Source organism: Sus scrofa, chromosome 8 (genome assembly GCF_000003025.6).
Source record: "Sus scrofa isolate TJ Tabasco breed Duroc chromosome 8, Sscrofa11.1, whole genome shotgun sequence".
NCBI lineage: Eukaryota > Metazoa > Chordata > Mammalia > Artiodactyla > Suidae > Sus > Sus scrofa.
Window position 1 is genome coordinate 51,957,935 of NC_010450.4, and position 20,693 is coordinate 51,978,627.

The 20,693-nt window shown below is 39.0% G+C and overlaps 1 protein-coding gene across 2 annotated transcripts in view; it reads right to left on the bottom strand.

The window, feature by feature from the left end:
- Positions 14,354–20,693, bottom strand: part of NAF1 (nuclear assembly factor 1 ribonucleoprotein) — a 40,531-nt gene continuing 34,191 nt past the window's right edge. The window contains exons 6-8 of one of the 2 annotated variants that reach the window (XM_003129014.6): positions 20,325–20,376; positions 16,908–17,010; positions 14,354–15,268 (exon numbers count right to left, since the gene is read on the bottom strand). In XM_003129014.6, coding sequence (XP_003129062.3) covers positions 14,805–15,268; positions 16,908–17,010; positions 20,325–20,376 — 619 coding nt within the window. In that variant the 3' untranslated portion in view covers positions 14,354–14,804. The remainder of the gene's footprint in view (positions 15,269–16,907; positions 17,011–20,324; positions 20,377–20,693) is intronic. The other variant, XM_021101311.1, reaches the window with a different exon arrangement.

Below are 20,693 nucleotides of genomic sequence, written 5' to 3' on the forward strand. Positions count from 1 at the left end.
ATGGATGGAACTAGAGACTCTCATGCTGAGTGAAGTAAGTCAGGAAGAGAAAGACAAATACCTTATGATATCACTTATATCTGCAATCTAATATATGGCACAAATGAACCTTTCCACAGAAATTAAAATCATGGAATGGAAAATAGACTTGTGGTTGCCAAGTGGGAGGGGGAGGGAGTGGGGTGGTAGGGGAGCTTGGGGTTAATAGATATGAACTAAAGCCTTTGGAAAGGATTAGCAATGAGATCCTCCTGTATAGCACTGGCAACCATGTCCAGTCACTTATGATGGAGCATGATATTATGAGAAAAAAGAATGTATACTTGTATGTGTAACTGAGTCACCATGCTGTACAGGAGAAAATTGACAGAACCCTGTAAACCAGGTATAATTAAAAAAATAAAAGTATTTTATGTAAAAAAAGAGAATATGGAAAATTATAACCAACAAGATGCCAAATTACACTTGAAGTGTTTATTTGTCAACATTTGTTCTAAATTGCATATTTCATTTCAACCTAATGCCAACAGAAAAATTTTTAATACTAAGCTTAACCACTTAAAGGATTTCAATTTTTTTTTTTAAGAAACTCACAGTAAGTCACTGCTTTCCCATCATCCAATCCACCCCTGTAGGAAGCTGCTCCTTTGATCTGTGAACCAGGGCTTTACTATTGACAGTTATCCTAGAAGACAGTATTAGCCTGGAAGCTCAAATCACCTTAGGGAGGAAAACTCACAGTGATTTGCCAGTGCTTTTATCATGGTACTTCCAGCTAAGCAGTTTGTGTAAAGTTAAATAAATATACCAAACAGACTCATATTCCCGGTGGGACATTGACAAATACAGTAAGCACTAGCCCTAAGCAGATATGTAAATGTAAACAGTAATTAATTAAAATTAAATTTAAATAATTTAAATAAAGTTAAGTTGAATTAAATAAGTTTAAGTTAATATTAAACTAATTTAAGCAGACATACACATTTAAATGTAAATCAAATTAAATTAATTTAAAGCTTAAATCAATTTTAAATGAAGTCGACATATAAATTTTAATGTAAATTACAATTTAAATAAATTTAAATGTAGTTCCTCAGTCCCACCAGCCACACCTCAGGGGCTCCACATCCACATGAGCCCTCATCACATCAGAAAGTACCAATACAGGCCATTCCCATCACAGCAAAAAGCTCCACTGGGCAGTTTCCCTTTTCTATAGTCATACACACTAATATGAAAAAGAATTACTGAAATACCATGAATAATAAACATTCATTTTTTCTCTCCTTTTCATTCTTGTAATTTCCCCCCTTTTTTTTCTGCCTATTTGTTCCTCATCTCAAAACAGAATCAACCAGTATGATTCCAGTTGCAAAATGGGATAAAATAATTTAAGTAAAACCAATATAGAAAAATAACTTAAAAAGTGTTTCCTGATAAGTTTAGAGAACAGTATAGAAAAGGATATTTTATGTTAAATGATATCTAGTTATATCTATAATTCCAAAATAAAAATCTACTCATCCATGGTGACTTAATAAAAATGAGCAGACAAAATTCACTTTGATTTTTAGCACTATGAGAATTCTCTATACTTCTCTGATGTTTTCAAAGAGAGGTAGAATTCAGAATGATTTTGCCACAACTACCTTTCTTAGCAAGAGTGGCCAATGGCCACTCTTGATCTCTCTGAGAGTGGTAGAGACCCCGCCCCCGCGCCTGGCCTCCCACGCTCCGCCCCCTCCAACCCAGGTACGTCCTGCTCCCACTTCAGGATAGGCCTTGCTCTCCTTCTCTTTCAAGTTTAGACCGTTTTGCAGGAGTGAACTGACTTCAATTCAGACAAGAGGGACCTCACTTTGGTCCCAGATATAGGCATATTCTAAAAATAAGCTTGTACCTGAAAGCCCTGCATTGACTCAACTATTTAAAAAAATGGGCTTCCGTAGTAGTTCTCTACCATTTCCTCTATTAGCCAAAACTGAGAAAAGGATAAAGAAAGACCTCTAGTCAACAAAACCCATGGAGCACAACAGTGTTTCTTAACTTTTTTTGTTGTTGTTGTTACTATTCACAACAACCTGGGAGCCTTTTTAGACATTTTCCCTCCAATCTTCCCATTATGATATTTTAATACTGAACATACTCTATATCTAATTATAATTTTACATATATAAAATACATCATTATTGTGTCTGCATCTTCTCTGCACATAAAGAAAGAATTTTTCTTTCCAAGAATGAAGTTTTATCTCCTTGGGAACCCTATCACTCCCTTTGATAAAGCCTGATCAACAGGAATAGTATCAGAAATAAGTACTATTTTCAAGATCCTTTGTCTATGTTACAGTATGCTGTGCCCTGTATTTCAAAGATTGTAGCTCACATGAGCATCAGGATTCAGAAAATCTTTCCTTCTTGCCACACACATAACATTTGCACAGGTCAGCGAGGAAATAACCTTTCTGAAGAGTCAATTTCTGAAGTCACTGGACATTGACTTTTGAGATTGGAAGTCATTCTGCGGATGAATGAAGTTTTCAGTGTAACTGCTCACAGTGTAACTGTTCATAGGAGGGATGGACTCGGAAAGGATCTGGAAGGAGGGGAGGAAATAGATGAAGATAATTTGATAAAGTAAATTTTTCACCTCCCAGTAGCTGTTTATTCAAACTCATTAACCAACAGCTTACCTGTGTCTCTTCCGAAACCTCCTAAATTAATAGCTTAGCTCTTGGAAAGCATCTCTTATTTCCTCATTCTCAGTTAATAAAATCCCCCCATTTCCTAAAAAAGAGATAATATTCAAATTTGAGTACTGAATTCTATATGAGAAGACCAGTCATACTTTAATATAATGATTGCTAAAATATTACATTAATCTGCATTTTTTCATTTAGACAAATCTTTCTTCATATTTGTTGTGTATCAACAAATTTTTAAAATTTTATTTTGGCTGTGCCATGGTACACAGAAATTCCCAGGCCAGGGATTGAACCTGCACCAAAGCACTGATAACGCTGGATCCTTAACCCACTGAGCCACCAGGGAACTCTGAATCGACAAATCTTTACAATTAAGAAAATAAATATGGTGTTTCATTTATTTTCTTTTATTCCCCTTGACAGTAGTAACACTGAAGAATATGAGATTTTAAAGGGTAATGGGCTATTGTTCTTAAAACATATTCAATTAAAGTAACAGGCAAAAAATATCCTTTGAATTATTCTATCATGCATTCATTCAACAAACATTCCTAGTGGGCATTTTGCGGGGAGAGAAGTTAGAAGAATTCACTCTGAATTCATTAAAATCCCTCTATTTTTGTCTAAGAAGAAAAAAAATCTTAAAATTGTGAAGGTAAGATTTATGTATTTTCCCACAGGTGGGTAAGGGAAGTAACATTTAGGGACCTATAGAAAGAACACAGTGTAAGAGGAGATTTGGAGTGATAGCAGACCTCACAGAGATAAGAAAATCAAGTCACAATCTTCTGGGTGACAACAGCTAGAGTCATTGTCAGGAGGAGGGCTCTCCATGGGTGTGGGAACCTGGCCTCAGTTGACACAGAAAGGTGTTTGTCAAGATCACTCACACTCTTATTTGCTTAGAGGTCATTGCCAGTCTCAGTGAGTGGGAGGCTCTTGACATTAAATGGACCCTGCATGGTAAGTGGGTTTTGTCTCTTCTTTCTCTGCTCTGAAAAGTTGAGGTCAAGTAAGTGATGCAAATGCCTTTCAATGTCTTTCTGCAGATTTTCAGCTGAATTTTTGTTTTGCTATTGGTTCTTTTCCTTCTGTTTCCATCCAGCTAAATTCTACTTTGTTTTTTTTTTTTTTTTTTTTTTTGATCCCACAATTGATGTGTTCTAACCACTTTCTGACTCAAATACTTGTATTTGTGGTAACAGGGATCAGGAATCACAATTCCTAGGGATTCATTTGTATCTAGAAAATGGATTAAAGGCCTACATAAAAACAGATAGAGCTGTCTGAATTGGTTTCTCCCTCTACAATAACTAGAATAACTAGTTAAGCCCAGAAGTTACTCTTTGAAGGCTCCTCAGAAAACTCCTTAACCAAGTGGCTCCTGCAAAAACCTCTCTTTTTTGGTTGATTTCTGGATGTAACTCTGACTCTGTCTATAGGTCCCTAAATGTTTCTCCCTTACTCACTCACTCCAGGAAAAACTTTAAACAAATGCTAGCCTCACAATAAGAGGATTTGTTTTCTTCCTAAACAAACTGAAATGTTTTAGACATTAGAAAAGAATTTTAATGAATTCAGAGTGAATACTCCCAAGTCCTCCTCCCCCCTACACACACTCACCATTTGTTGTTGTTGTTGTTTTTTCAGTGACAGGGGTTGAATAAATTCTTCCAGCTGTGAAGCTTAAAGTTTGATTTGATGGTAAACAGATAAGAGTTCCCATTGTGGCTCAGTGGTAATGAACCCAACTAGTATCCATGAGGATGTGGGTTCGATCCCTGGCCTCACTCAGTGGATTAAGGATCTGGCATTGCTGTGAGCTATAGTGTAGATCACAAACATGGCTCAGATCCTGCGTTGATGTGGCTGTGGTGTAGGCCAGCAGCTGCGGCTCCGATTGGATCCCTAGCCCGGGAACTTCCATATGGCTCAGCTTTGGCCCTAAAAAACTATATCTATATATCTATCTATAGATAAAGATATACAATAAAATAAAAAACAAATAGGTGAATATCCTAGTCAAAGGAAGGAGCAATGTTTTCTGGTGCCAGGAGAGTAAGAAAGGTTATTTCCTCTGCTCTTGTCAAGTCTTCACTCCTTTGGAAGTGTTTAAGTCCTGAGAGCTACTCCCAGAAAATTGGAAAGTAGCTTCCTTCTCTACTTCCCCACCATTATCCCTTCCCCATCTCTGAGCAGAAAGTGTAAGTCATATGCAGTCCTCATTGATTTTTCTGTTTTTTTTTTAATAGAAGCACATATTTAATTTTTTTTATTTTTTAATTAAAGTTATTTACAATGTTGTGCCAATTTCTGCTGTACTGCAAAGTGACCCAGTCATGCATATATATACATTCCCTTTCTCATACTATCTTCCATCGTGTTCTATCCTGAGAGATTGGATACAGTTCCCTGTGCTGTACAGAAGGACCTCATTGCTTATCCATTCTAAATGTAACGGTTTGCATCTACCAACCCCAAACTCCCCATCCATCCCACTCCTTCCTCCTTACTCCTTGGTGACCACAGATCTGTTCTCCATGTCTGTGAGCCTGTTTCTGTTTTGTAGGTAGGTTCATCTTTGCCATATTTTAGAAGCCACATATAAGTGACATCATATGGTATCTGTTTTTTTCTTTCTGACTTGTTTTGTTTTGACTCAGGTTCTGAGGCTGAAGCTACTGGAATGAGGGAGTTGTCCCCACTGACAGCCAGTGTGGGGTGAAGGTCTGGACTCCATGGTGTACACATTAAGGTATGGATGAGTCATGTAAGCGAAAATGCCAGGGGTCTGTGGGTCCACCTCTGAAGTCTGGGATCAAGAGGAGCGCCCTTGGAAACCGGACAGGACCTTATGGCTCTGCTCCCTGAAGGTCAGGACGAAGAGCAAACCAAGAAAGGGGCCAAAGGCCGCAGCCTCTCTGCACAACGCCAGGGACATGCACGTCTCTGGGGACAGAGGCATCTCTTTGCCTAGGTACATGGTATCGCTTGGAATTGTGCAGCAGGTGACCCTACTGAGAAAGCGTGACCATGAGGCAGAATAAATAAGCAAGACTGACATCTTAGGAGCCAAGCGGGAAAAGTTTGAGAGTGGAAAACTATCAATCATGAAAAGAAGTGAAGTATGTAGTAAAGGCTGAGTTCAGATCATCATAGTGTCCATTGCGGGAGGCACGGAAAGACTTTGACAAGAGTGGTTTTCACCCACCAGTTTGGGCAAAACCCTGATTCAAATAAAGAGAAGATGGGAGAAGAGGAATTGGGGACTGGGGTTATGCTTTTTTTTTTTTTTTTGGCCGCCCTGGCATAGAGAGTTCCTGAGTCAGCGATCAGATCCCAGCCACACTTGTGGCAATGCTGGATCCCCAACACACAGTGCTGGCCAGGAGCTGAACCTGTGTCCTGCTGCTTGCCACAGATCTCGTTGTGCCACAGAGGGAACTCCTGGATCATTTCTAAAGTTTTTTTTTCCAAAAAGAAGCAGAGAAATAGGGCAGGAACTGGTGAAGTGGGCCAAAAGAATGATTTCCTACCAATTATAGGATGGGACAAATAAGAAATAATTTTTCCTGGAAGGGAAGATTGGTGATGTAGGAGGGAGATGGGGGCACTGGGAGTGCACAGATGAAGTGATTGGCTTTAAACAAAGCACCATCTAAGTAGATGCCAACTGTTACATTTAGAACAGATGAGCAATGAGATCCTACTGTATAGCAAAGGGAACTTATATGCAGTCTCTTGGGATAGAGCATGATGGAATATGAGAAAAAGAATGTGTATATATACACACACATACATATATATATATATATATATATATATACATGTATAACTAGGTCACTTTGCTGTACTGTAGAAATTGACACAACATTGTAAATTAACTATACTTTAATTTAAAAAAAAAGGAAAAAAAAAAAGTTAAAGCCCCAGGACTTAGGAGCAGAAGCAGGACCTAGGAGGAGAACCAGGCTGGGAGACAGACGTGGTGACAGGTCTGGCTGCTGCAGAAAGCATAGCAGGTTGAATTTCTGGGAAGCAAAGTTAAGTGGGAGTCTGGGATGATGACCGTGTACTGGGGGTCACATCTGTGGAAGTAAGCGGGCAGAAACAGGATCAGTGGAAAGAAAAATTCAAACTACAGTGCATGCCTGGCAAAGCCTTAACTAACTGCAAAGGCAGCTCTGGATTTGTCCCTTGATACCCCTAAACAGGTGCAGGATGTGGGTCCCCCTGGAAGTTGTCCTCCTGGGCTCTTGCTCCTTCAGTGGCACCTGGAGCTGATTTCAGGAGGATACCAGCTGGCAGCTCTCCCAGCAGCTGGAGAATCAGCCACTTCCATAACAGACCTCCACGTCCACCTTTGCATTTCCCAGCACACAGAGGTGAACAAAACCGATACCTGGAAAAGGAAGGACAGTGAGATGGGGGCAGGGGAGTAGAGGGCTTGCAGAGGGGGTGGGGAGGAGGGCGTGAAACCATCACCTCCCCCCTTAGTGACGACAGAAGGGTCTGGAGGCGGGGGAAAGGGTGCCTTTTAGAGGTGGTAGTGAGGAGTTTCAGGTGACAGCACTGGTGGTCTGGTTTTCTCCAGCCACATTCAAGTGTCTGCGCAGCTGCAGGAACAGAATGAGAAAGAGAAGAATTGAGAAATCAGTGAAGATGGGGCTAGACTGTGGAGGGACTTGCAGGCCATTTAAGGACGTTGTCTTTTTTCCCTGAATGGAATGGGAAGCCATCCCAGGGTTGTTTATTTTAACCTTTTTAGACTATGAAAAATAATATACATATATGGAATTGCATAGAACGTGCATGTTCAACCAAATAAATTCTCCCAAAGCCATAACACAGATAACTGTCCAGATTAAACAGGGCATGGCCACCAGCACCACAGAAAGCAACCCTCTTGTCCTCCCTCAATTTACTCCTTTTCTCTCTGTTCCTGGCTTTGACTCTCTTGACAATTACAGTGATTCTTCTCTTGCTATTTTTTTTTTCATTTTTTCATAGTTGTGCCATCAAAGCTTGTTATCTCTAAAAACTAGAGATTAGGTTGCTGTTTTTGTGTGCGTGTGTGTTTTTATTTTTATTTTTTTTAGGGCAGTACCCTCGGCCTCTGAAAGTTCCCAGGTCAAATCAGAACTACAGCTGTCAGCTGATACCACAGCCACAGCAATGTGGGTTCCAAGCCACATCTACAACCTGCACCACAGCTCACCTCAACAACGGATCCTTAACCTACTGAGGGAGGCCAGGAATTGAACCCGCATCCTCATGGATACTAGTCGGATTCCTTTCCACTGCACCATAATGGGAACTCTGGCTAGCTGTTTTTATGGAATCAAACAATATATTCTTTGTGTCTGGCATTTTTGCTCTACACTGTGTTTTTGAGGTTCATTCAGTGCTGCATTTTTCAGTTCAGACAGCTACAGGATCAGACCTAGGTTTGGATTTTTGAAAAATTCTAACACCAGATAAGAGGAGCTGGTTTGTGAACAAAGCTGGTTTTGTCTACATTTCAGGACAATATAGCTTTCTGGGTCCTTACCCAGGCTGTAGGATTATAATTTAAAGTTCTGAGTTTATCTCTTTTTTCTCTAAACTCTCCAGTCAACTTGGAAGAATCAATCACCCAATGCTAAGTCCTTATTATTTGTTCCCATGGTAATGTTTTCTGTCAGCAGCTACTTGCTCAATTAAACTTTGTCTTCTCTAGACACTAGTTGTTGGGCTACTGCATGTCATGGACTACTGTTTTGTTGCTTATCTGTATTTTCAGTAATGTAGGATGTCCTTAACTCTGCAAAAGTTCTCAATTTTCAATCTTCATCAGTTTGCCTAGAAGGAGCTTTGTAAAACACAGATTGAACAACTAAATTTGTTAAGCCGAAGATAGTGCCTCTTTTAGTGTAAGAGTGATTTCCTGTTCATAGTCTAAATTATCTAAACTCCCTACTGAGCAGACACATTGGGAAGATGTTTTCTTCATTAAATACTTTCTCCCCTTCTGGCAAAAACTAGTTGGAAGTTTTGCCTATAGTCATTTGAAATGGAACATTGCTTAGGCCAAAGTTTCTTTAAATGGAATGTATGCACATATACAATGTTGCAGATATAAAAATTCTGTAAGAAATCAAAGAAGCATTTTCAGTGAAGGCAATTTTAGTTTCTTTCCTTTTTGCTTTTTAAGGCATATGGAAGTTACCAGGCTAGGGGTCTAATCAGAGCTGCAGTAGCTGGCCTACACCACAGCCACAACACAGGAGCCTGGTTGCATTTGCGACCTATGATGCAGCTCATGCCAACGCTGGCTATTTAACCCCAACCTCCCCCCCCGCCCCGATCCAGGCCAGGGATCAAACCTGCATCCTCATGGATACCAGTTGGGTTTGTAACCCGCTGAGCCACAAGAGGAACTCCAAAATTTTAGTTTAATTCAGTGTCTTCCAATGCAGTGTGTTCTTTGCCTTCACAACAGTTTTTTAAAGGATTTGTGCATTATCAAATTTGAAAAACCTTTGTGTTCTACCCACTCCAAAAGCGGAATACCTTGAGAGCTTCTCTCCAGCCTCTCCCTTTCTCTCTCTTTAAAAACAAAGAGGAAAGCCAGGAATCCTGTCCTAGAAAAATGCACCTCTCACAGTCTTTTAGTATGTTCTAGAACACTGGGGAACCAAAAAATCCCACATTAAAAAACTAAAGAACAGTAGACTCCTAACCTAATACAGTACATTAAATATTACTTCCAGGCCCCATGGTCTTCTTAGCAAGCCCAGACACCTCTGAGAAATGTGCCCCACCATGAATTTCTTCCAGCTCTTCTATGACAGTATTTCCAAAGTGTGTCCTGCAGAATGGGGCAGGGAGATGTTCACTGAAGAAAAATAAACATGGGGAGTAATATATTCTTTCATCTATATATGAGATTGAACCATATGAAATGGCCATTTCACAGACAACTTCATACAGTTCATAAACAGTATTTGAACACACTAATAAAGTTAACACCTACAGTTATTTCCCTCTGCCCTTAAATATTTTTCCACCCACAATTCACCTGTGGCATATGGAAGTTTCCAGGCTGGGGGTCGAATTGGCACTGTAACTGCCAGTCTACACCACAGGCACAGCAATTCAGGATCCAAGTCCACGACTGCAGCCTACACCACAGCTCACTGCAATGCAGATCCTTAATCCACTAAGCGAGGTTAGGGATCAAACCTGCATCCTCATGGATAATAGTTGGATTTGTTACCACTGAGCTACAATGGGAACTCCCAGCCCACAATTTTGCTAACAGAATTAATTTGAACTTATGTTTCTGCCAGTAAGTTTAGCGTGACCACAGTCAGGCCAACATTTATGAGGGCAATGGTTCTACACATGGCACTAGCCATGGGTACTAAGCACCTTTATTTCCAAGACATCCATCTATCACAATTTAATAGGACTCCATGCTAACAGGTTTTGTTCTTTTGTATTCTTTCTTGTTAGAGCTGAACCTGTGGAAGTTCTGGGCTAGGGATCAAATTGGAGACATATCTGCAACCTACACCATAGCTGCTATGTCAAGTCCTTAACCTGCTGAGCCACACAACTCCTGTTCCTTTGTATTATTTTATTACTATTCAGGTCAAATCTCTTGTTTAATCAATGTTTAGCCCCTCCATCCTCAATACAGATAAAAAACTTTTACCACTTAAGTCTCTTCTCTTCAGGGGCTGGTGCAATACAACCAGCTATGAAATAAGCCAATGTAATATTTATTCCCATTTCATCAACCTTATGAGTAGAAATAAAAGATACTGAGCAACTAAAATATGCACAATAGACTTTTTGTACTAATCTTCAAATTTATATATACATAAGCATTCATATTTTATATATACATTTTTAACTGCACATGCAGAATAAATTTTTGATATTTTTCTTAATTGGCATTTTCATTATTTTACCATCTGATACACAAACATGTACCTTGTTTCCAGGACAGTAACTGTACATGTCTAACCCATCAATGTAACAATTTTGGTACAGGGCACAGAGTCAGAAATGTAATTTCATTGCTACTAGTAGCTCAAACAAGTACTTTGTCCTCATAGATGGTATTAAGGTATTTCTCAACTTTAATTTGAGGCACAAGAGAGTCACCATTTCCCTGGTTTTCTGGAAAGTAATTGCTAAATAAATTTAGGTTCTGAATAGGTCAGGATGACAAGCAGAGAAAGGCTTTTGGAATATTGGCAATTTATCTGCAGAAAAGGACACAAATGTGTATTGCTGTTTTTATTCTGAATGTATTAAATCATACAATGTAAAATGTATTAAATCATAGTGCACCTGCAACATTACAATGACTTCTAATTATTTTACTTTCCAGATTGCATTCTACTGCAAGTATTTATTTTTTAAGTTAGAACTGAGAGCTTATTATCCTTGGAATCAAACATGCAACGTCAGAAGAGAGATGCTGTGACCACATATTATGTGAACACAACAAATTCACTCTACAAAACTTTAGTTTCTAACTCTTCTTCCATGTACTGAGATGAGCACCTAAGGACAGTGTCCTGGCTATTTCTCAAGCAACAGAAAAGAACTCAACTATGGGATAGCATGGAAAATAATTACCAGTAAGCTTTAAGCCAGTTAATTGTATTGTCTTAAAATGTTTAAATTCATAAAACTGAAAGCAAATGCTAATTACTGTTGAAAGAGAATATAAATGAAACATTAGATCTGAGATTTTTCTCTCCCCAAAGTAATGTCTTAAGAAAACTTGTCCTTAAAAAACACACTAAGATTTCTAACACTTGGGGACTTTAAATACTGCTTCTTTTTTATTAAAGTGATTGAAACTCAGATCCTATCTATTCATCAACCATGTTGTAAAAAAACTTCTTTTAATTTTTGGGGCCATACCCATGGCTTATGGAAGTTTCCAGGCTGGGGGTCAAATCGGAGCTACAGCTGCCAGCCTACGCTACCACAGTGAAGTGGGATCCGAGCTGCGTCTGTGACCTACACCACAGCTCATAGCAATACCAGATCCTTAACCCACTGAGCAAATCCAGGGATTGAACCTGCGTCCTCATGAATACTAGTCAGGTTTTATCTCTGAGCCACCATGGGAACTCCAAACGTATTGAAATTTTTTTATGGACTTAGTTTTATCAACTACAGCACAAAAGGAATGGGGTGGGGGTGGGGAGAAACAGATCAAAGATGAAGCTTCTCAAAGTCTCCAGAGTCCCCAGGGGTGGGGAGCCCTGCACCACACTCACTGCTATGGGGTAGGATCTATAGTCGTCCAACTTCACAGAAGAGACGGGTGTGTTTCAGGATTCAACTTTATGACTTCACTGCTGTCTCAGAAATGTGTTTTGTTAAGTTCTGAAACTATACCTCCTCTAGGTCTCCACTTGGTTCTTTCAGTGTTTATTCTAATATGTGGACAAGTCATCCAATTACCATGAACCACATTCACTGTTCTGTTTAAAGGAGAGTTACTCATCTTATAAAACAAATACATTAGCTTGGGCAGTAATTCTTATTTCATTTTACCATATTTACAATGGCAGATGTGCAAAAAGCATCTATATTCAATCACGTGAAAGTCAATACACTTGATTATAGGTTTATATAAAGAATTCTCTGTTTGAGAAAAGAAACACTATGTGGAGAACATTTAAGTATTTACCTTGGAGTTCCCATCACAGCTGTGGAAACGAATCTGACTAGCATCCATGAAGCCACAGGTTTGATCCCTGGCCTCACTCAGTGGGTTAAGGATCCAGTGTTGCCATGAGCTGCAGTGTAGGTAGCAGATGTGGCTTGGATCTGGAGCTGCCATGGCTGCAGCAGCTGTAGCTTCCATTCGACTCCTAGCCTGGAAACCTCCGTATGCCACAGGTGCAGCCCTGAAAAACCAAAAAAAAAAAAGCATTTAACTTTATACTGGCTAGTAGTCGAGAGATCCACAGGATTTTAAAGGCAGCACTGTTAATTAAGATTGAGATTGAGATGGGGATGATGAAAGTTGTACTTTTCTCTCTTCTAATAAGAGACAACTTGGTTCCTCCTCTTAAACTCCAAACATCACACAGCTGAAGATACAGCTGAGAACCAAGTGAGGTACCACATATACAACTGAACCACAATCTTCTCTCTTCTCCCGTCAACCCCCACCTTACCACCACCCCAGCAGAAACCTCTTCAGTCCGAGAGAGAAGGGCCAACAAACTGAGGTAGATAAATCTACCCTGAAATCTCCATAGACTGAGAATAAACCCTTAAATTCATCACCTGGGGGGACCTGTTCAAAGGGGTTTCCTGGGTCTTCTCTCAGAATACACTGAATTTTAAGATAAATCCAAGAATGTGCATTTTTAACAAACTATCCAAAGCTTCAGTGATTTCTGAAAAGCCCTGAATTAAGTACCGGGAGGAAGGCAAATTAGACCTAAGTGTTTAAGTAGCAGCTTCATTGAAAGCAGAGACCGAACTGCATCATTCATCTCCAAGTGTCTTCAGGTATATTAAACAGCTACTCTCTACTTTCACAGAGGTGAGATTTCCTACATGCCATAGGGATTGTAACCACTACTGACTTACTGCTAACTAGACAGCAACATCTCATGCTCCCCACCCTCATGAAAGAGCTTTAGTTTCCTTAGTCCCATAATCTACGAAGCAAGTCCTAAAGAGAAGGTGCAATAATACTACAGGAAAGAATCACAAAGCACAACACACAGAAGGTCCATGTACACCACGGCAGGAACCTTTCCACGAGTGCCCAGGAACCCCAAAGAGGCTCCTCAGCCCGTGGGGAGGTGAGTCCACAGGCCTGAGGTGAATCACAGGTGACCCTAACAGGCACACATATATTTCCATAATATATAATTAAGGAACGAAGGGTGGAGAACACTGAGTACGAAGTGCTGGTCTGAGAATGAGAACTAGGTCTAACCCCTGCAGCTCGCTGAGCAATCTTAGTGACTTGACTTCTCAGGGTCCACAGTCAGGCTGCTCCATGGTTAAGTGAGGGCTCGTTCAGCCTACTTTCCAAGGCCTCTTCTACTTCTGATATTCTGGGCTTTCCTTACATTTATGTTTCATGAATACAGGAAACGTGAAAGAATACCCACTGGTCATTTAATTCAAAGCTCTAAATTCAATCAGTCATTCAATAAATATTTACTAAGCACCTAACCCCTGCCAGGCATCCAAGGGTCTGAGAAATGGATGTGGAAGACACAGTCTCCCAGTATTCACATGTTACCGTGAATGTGTAACATACTTTACTGAGAATAACCCTTGTGTCTAAGTGATTAAATAGTAAAGCCTACTGGATCTTGCCCAAATATTGGAAAAAATCTGCACAGATAATGGAAAGCTCATTTATATAAAACAAATATTAACTCTACATATAGATAATGCTTCTAATATGTAAGGCTTTCTTCTCTGTATGCTTCACTGCTTAAAAAAATAACAATAGTACAGGAATTATCTTGCACAGTGGGTAAAGGTTCTAGCACTGTCAATGCAGCAGCCTGAGTCACTGAGGCAACACAAGTTTGATCCCTGGCTACAAACTTTCACATGCATGGAACAGCCAAAAAAAAAAAAAAAAATACTACATTTAAATTTATTGGTAAATCATATTTATAATCAAAATTAACTTTCAAAGTACAAGTTTATAAAAATAGTTTAAAGGCTTTTAATAAGACTTACCTTATTTTCAGACACACCAAGAAGACAATTATTTTCAGCATAGTTTAATACATGATGGAACTTGCTCCAAGTCTATTATTAGATCTTTACATAATCTTTAATTGGGCAGGGTTTAGTTTTAATTAAATATTACATAATTGGACTTTCACCCCATCAATTTAAAGTTAAATTCTCATGAATACAATTTCACAAAGGTTATAATATACATATATCAACTGAATATATACCTCAACTACTTACAAGTGAAGGAAGCATTTAGTAATTTACAGTGTTTTAAAAATCTAGCTCCATAATCTCTTTAGAAAAAAAATCCTTTCCATATAATATACAAAGTCCACATTTCTCAGGAAATGCATACATCCACCTAATAGTAAGGTCCAAAATGAGAAGAATTACTATCTTCAGAAGAGGAGGGAGGAGGCAGTGGTGGGGGTGGTGGGGGTGGAGGGAGGGCGTATGGTAAGGGAAGTAATTGGTGAGGGGCCACCGCAGGTGTAGCCCAACCCATGTTTGCAGATACAGGCGGTGGCGGCGGGGGTGGGGGAGGGGGAGGAAGGGAGAAATTGTGTATGTCGAACACGGGAGGAGGGAAAGGGTACTGTGGCATCACGAGACTATCCTGTCTCTGAGGTGGAAATCCTGGGGTCTCCTGAGGCGCCATGGGTCCTGAGTGGTAAAACTGTGGCAGTGGGGGCTGGCCAGGGCAAGGCCGAGGGTGTCTACCCCGAGAAAATCCCCGCGTGAATTCTCTGTTGCAATAGCCTGCTGAAGGCTCCGAGGCAGAGCTGTGAACATTCCAATTCTGGTGTACTTCTGCAAAATCTTCACCTTTAGGGAAAAAAGGATAACAAAATTCAAATTAATTTTAATACATCAAAAATACAGTTTAGGTGGCCAAGGGGCACATGAAAAGATGCTCAATATCAATAAATTATGAGAGAAATGCAAGTCAAAACTACAATGAGGTATCAGTTCAACCCAGTCAGAATGGCCATCAATAAAAAAAATCTACAAAAATAACAAATGCTGGAGGGGATGTGAAGAAAAGGACACCTTCTTACACTGTTGGTGGAAATGTAAATTGGTACAACCACTGTGGAGAATGGCATGGAGGTTCCTCAGAAAACTAATATAGAACTACCATAGCACCTAGCAATCCCACTCCTGGACCTATATCCGGATAAAACTGTAATTCAAAAAGATCCATGCACCCCTATGTTCACAGCAGCACTATTCACAATAGCTAAGACATAGAAATAACCTAAATGTCCACTGACAGAAGAATGGATAAAGTTATGGTACATATGTACAATGGGATACTACTCAGCCATGAAAAAGAAAATAATGCCATTTGCAATGACAGGGATGACCTAAAGATTATCATACTAAGTGAAGTCAAAAAAAGACAAACATCATATGATATCACTTATATGTGGAGTCTAAAATGACACAAATAATGAACATATCCACTAAACAGAAACAGATTCGTGGACACAGAAAAGAGACTTGTGGTTGCCAAGGGAAGGGAGTGGGTGAGGGGAAGGACTCGGAGTTTGGGACTGGAAGATGCAAACTATTATATACAGAATAGATAAATAACAAGGTCCTACTGTATAGCACAAGGAACTATATTCACTATTATGTGATAAACCATAATGGAAAAAAAAATCATGAAAAAGATATGACAACGAAAAAGAACATACATGTATAACTGAACCACTCTGTTGTACAGCAAATACTAACACATTACAAATCAACTATGACTCTAAATTAAAATTCTTAATTGTAAAAAATTACTGTTTAAAACTTTAGTAATACCTTTTCTTTAACTTCCAGTGTATCTTAATAATTATACATTTATAAGGCTTAAAATTATCAATTTTAAATGAATCCAAAAGGTCAGAGGATCAGGAAAAGAAGTATGTTTCTTAAGAAAAAAGTACTGATGGGGAGTTCCCATCGTGGTGCAGTGGTTAACAAATCCAACTAGGAACCGTGAGGTTTCGGGTTTGGTCCCTGGCCTAGCTCAGTGGATTAAGGATCCGGCATTGCCGTGAGCTGTGGTGTAGGTTGCAGACGCAGCTCGGATTCCACATTGCTGCGGCTCTGGCGCAGGCCGGCAGCTACAGCTCTGATTAGACCCCTAGCCTGGGAACCTCCATATGCTGCGAGAGTGGCCCAAGAAATGGCAAAAAGAAAAAAAAAAAGAGAAAAGTACTGATGGGCACAAATGATTCTACCAGGCCCAGTTTGCCTTTTAGCCCTGGGAGCTCTTTTTACATCCATAAGCTTGAAAAGCACCCCTGAACAACACATGACTCCGACTTCCCCTGATCAAGGCTACCTCAAAAGCTAGCCAGATGACAGAAAGCAAAGAGAAATCTAGATGTTTCTCTCAGGTTTATTACTGAGGAACTTACATAGATGTAAATGAAGATTGAAAATGACTATTATTACATTTACTCACCTGGTTCATTAAATTCAGATCTGAACTTTTTCCGCCCTTGAATCTGAGATTTTTTCCTCTGTTTGGCTTCTTTTTCCTTTTCATCATCACTGAAATCTAAGGCCTTGCACAGAAAAATATACAGACTAGGTCACATGCATTCACAGATTCAGTGGTACATACTTGGAGGTGAGGAGAAAAATTATATTATTTAACAATGACCCTGAAAGAAAGTTACCCTTTTCAATTCTTAATATTTACTAGTAATATTCAAATAAATTAGATGATAGAAAAAGCAAGTAGTTTTTGAGAAATGCCTAAGAACTCTAACACAGGTTAGCAATCAGGATGAGTGCTTAAGATGTTTTTAAGTTCCCAGACAGTTTCAGATAGCTAACTATAAAATGCTGATCTTTCAGATATGGGTATTCCCTGGCTAAAAACATCTGGCTTTCAGCACAGAGTCAAGATTCTTCATGGTGCCAGCTGCCAAACAATGCTAAAGAAAGTAGTTAGGAATAAACAAATACAAGAATTATCAAATCTAATATAAAAATGAAAGATAATATTTTACCTTTCATTCATTCAAAAATTTAAACATACCAATTATATGCCAGGCAATGTTCTAAATACTTTTATAGGTATTAATTTTTTAAATAATATAGTGGCAAGCAATGATAAGGCAAAGTATGGAGAAAATCACCAGGATGTTATTTAGATAGGACTGGAGGAAAAGACTTTTGATAAGCAGATCCATGCATCATCCAACTTTCAAAAGGAAATCATTTCAAAATACAAGGTAGAAAATTTAGATATTCCTAAGAACTGGGATCCACTGTTAGAAGCCTACAAAAAAAACCAAACCTAGAAGCTATGTAACATTTCTATAATTTCTTGGAATTCGATATTAATTATTATATTAATTTCAGAAAACATCATTTCAGTAAAAATATGAAAGCAATAGTTCTTCTGTGGCACAGCAGTTAAGGATCAGACATTACCACTGCAGCAGCGTGGGCCACCGCTGCTACAGTGAGGATGCTATGGCGAGAATTTGATCCCTGGCCTGGGAACTTCTATGTGCTGGGGTGTGGCCATTTTTAAAAAAATATCAAAACAGGCTGTGAATATATGCGTTCGTATTTAAAAGGAAGAAACAAAATATATGTGAAAATTCTTTTATGGGATTCTCAGTATGGTTTTGCTGAAATATATTCTAGGTTGAATCTTCCATGAACTAGGAGTTCACATACCTCAGAATCCATAATCAAATTCAAAAATATAAGCTAATTTTAGTACCTTCAAATACATGATCTTTTATTACTGATCTTAATGTGCTAGCATTTTTAAGCTCATATTAAATTTGACATCTGCCAGATACTAGAAAGTACTGAGATCAGATGGAAGACCTTCCTTTCTGAAACTGTGCAGTCAAATAAAAGAATAGATTAATAGGCCAATAAACAAGTGCTTATGACTTAGTGCTCTGGGAGCATGGGGCTAAAGGGAAAAGGGCCAGGAAGATTTGATACTGGTGACGCAGTGAGGAATCAGCAATGATCAAGGGAAGGGACACTTTTGGTGTCTGGGAGTAAGACATGCATAGCAACGGTGTATTAAGAGAAATAAAAGTGGTCCAAAAGACAAAGTGAAAACTTCTTATAGAGCAAAATGACATGATGAAACTGGAGAAGTTAGTGAAGACCCTTACTGGACCATTTTCAAGAACTGTGCATTATCCTAAGAGCAGGAGGGATATATCAAAGAATCTTAATTGGCAATATTTTAGAGAGACTACTTTTCTGATATTTTATTATCTCTCAAAATCAGAGAAAAATTTACATTTCTTGTATACAAACTGATTCAAACTTAGTCTCTAAACATTTATTCAACTCAAATTATGTATTCATATGTTACAGATGGATGCAGAGATAAATAAGATGTATTCCCTATTATGCTTCTTTATGCAAGTTCAATATTTCCTATTTTCATGGCATGATTTTTTCTTTAAGTTTAGATCCCACAAATTCCAAATTCTAATACACAATTAAGACCAGGCAATACTATATTACAAAATCTGATCATAAAATAAACTTTACAATCTCAGAGATATTCATATTATGGAAAGAGACATTTAATCAATACTTGGAAAAAACAACCACCTTCAAATGAAGTATGCTGGGATTTAATTTTACTATTAATTTAAGCCAATTTTATAAACTATTAATGATTCTATAATTAGCGACCTCAATGCTTAGATCTGAAACAATAGGGATATATTATTATATTATTTGGTTGCACAAGGATTTCAAGACCCTTGTGAGTCCCTGAGTGCTTTAAGTGAATCTTGACGGTCTTAGTGGAAATTACAAGTACACATGACACAAACCAGAAAACATAATCCTGTGGCAATGCGGATGCTAAGCCAGGAAGGTTGGATGCCTAGGTGACCTCTAAGTGGGCATCCCCTGACTCAGGCCTCAGCAAAATCAGAGATAAGCACAGAACATGAACCTTCAGCACTGCTTGAGAACATCAAAAATAAGCAAAGTCAAATCTGTAAATACCAAGAATTTACAACACTGAGAAACCTCATCAGAACTACTGAGCACATTTAAGAACTCTGACTTACAAGAATTACATAAGTTTATACAGTATTTAAGAATGTACACCCTCACTGTTGTAAAGTTTATATTTTAAAAACTTAAAGACCTTATGCATCAAGCTACTTTATAAGACATACTGAAGCGGATTCATGAAGAATAAGAGCACTCTTTTAGGAAGGTAATTACACTGTAAAAAAGAAGAGGTAGGTAGACTCTAATCACTTTGCACCACCCAAAAAAAGGCTGCTTATTCAAAGCACCATCAATAGTCTTGTGTTCCACATGGTGGATTTACTAAAGAAAAACTTGTTTTAAATTTTTCTTTTTATAGCTGCACCTATGGCACATGGAAGTTCTTTGGCTAGGGATCAAATCAGAACTGCAGTTGAGGCCTAAACCACTGTCACTGCAATGCCCGATCCAAGCTGTAGCTGTGATCTATGCTGCAGTTTATGGCAACACCAACCAGATCCTTAACCCACTGAGTGAGACCAGGGATTGAACCTACATCCTCAGAGACAGATCCTTAACCTGTTGAGCCACAACAGGAACATCAAAAAAAATTTTTTTTAATAATGACAACTTTGCCTTCACCATGTATCAACAAAATTGATAAAAACAGGACATTATGAAAAAAATAAGGGGATAATTACTAAAATGTGAGCAAAAAACATTTATTTTTCCTGAAATGATCAACACCTCTTATTGAAAGATGACCTGGGAGAGGGAGGGTCACAGGCTCCAGAAGAGAGTGACTAGGGAGAAGCAGAGGGGCCTCCTCCAGGTCAAAAAGGACAGTTTACAGGACTCAGTCCGACCCTCTTATACTTACTTCTGGTGGTGGTTCTTGATCATTTTTCCACGAGGCATCTGACCCCCTATCCCTAGGGGAAAAAACAAAGGTCAAAGGATCAAAGTCTCCGTTAGTGCTTATAACGTAATAATGTGGAAGATGATAAAGTAGAAGAGCTAAGCGCAATGCTTAATTTGCAATAAATATGAAAACGGGGCAAAGAATAATGACCTATTTATGTGGTCTACCCCTTGTTTAGAAACTGTGGGAAGGGCACACATAACACTAGGACGGAGAATGGGAATGAGACGCCAAGGCCGAGAGGTGCAGGGCAAAGTCGTCCTGGGAGCCTCAGGTGCTCTGCTTCTGACGCCCTTACGCACCTGCACTCAGCTCATAAAGTGCCCA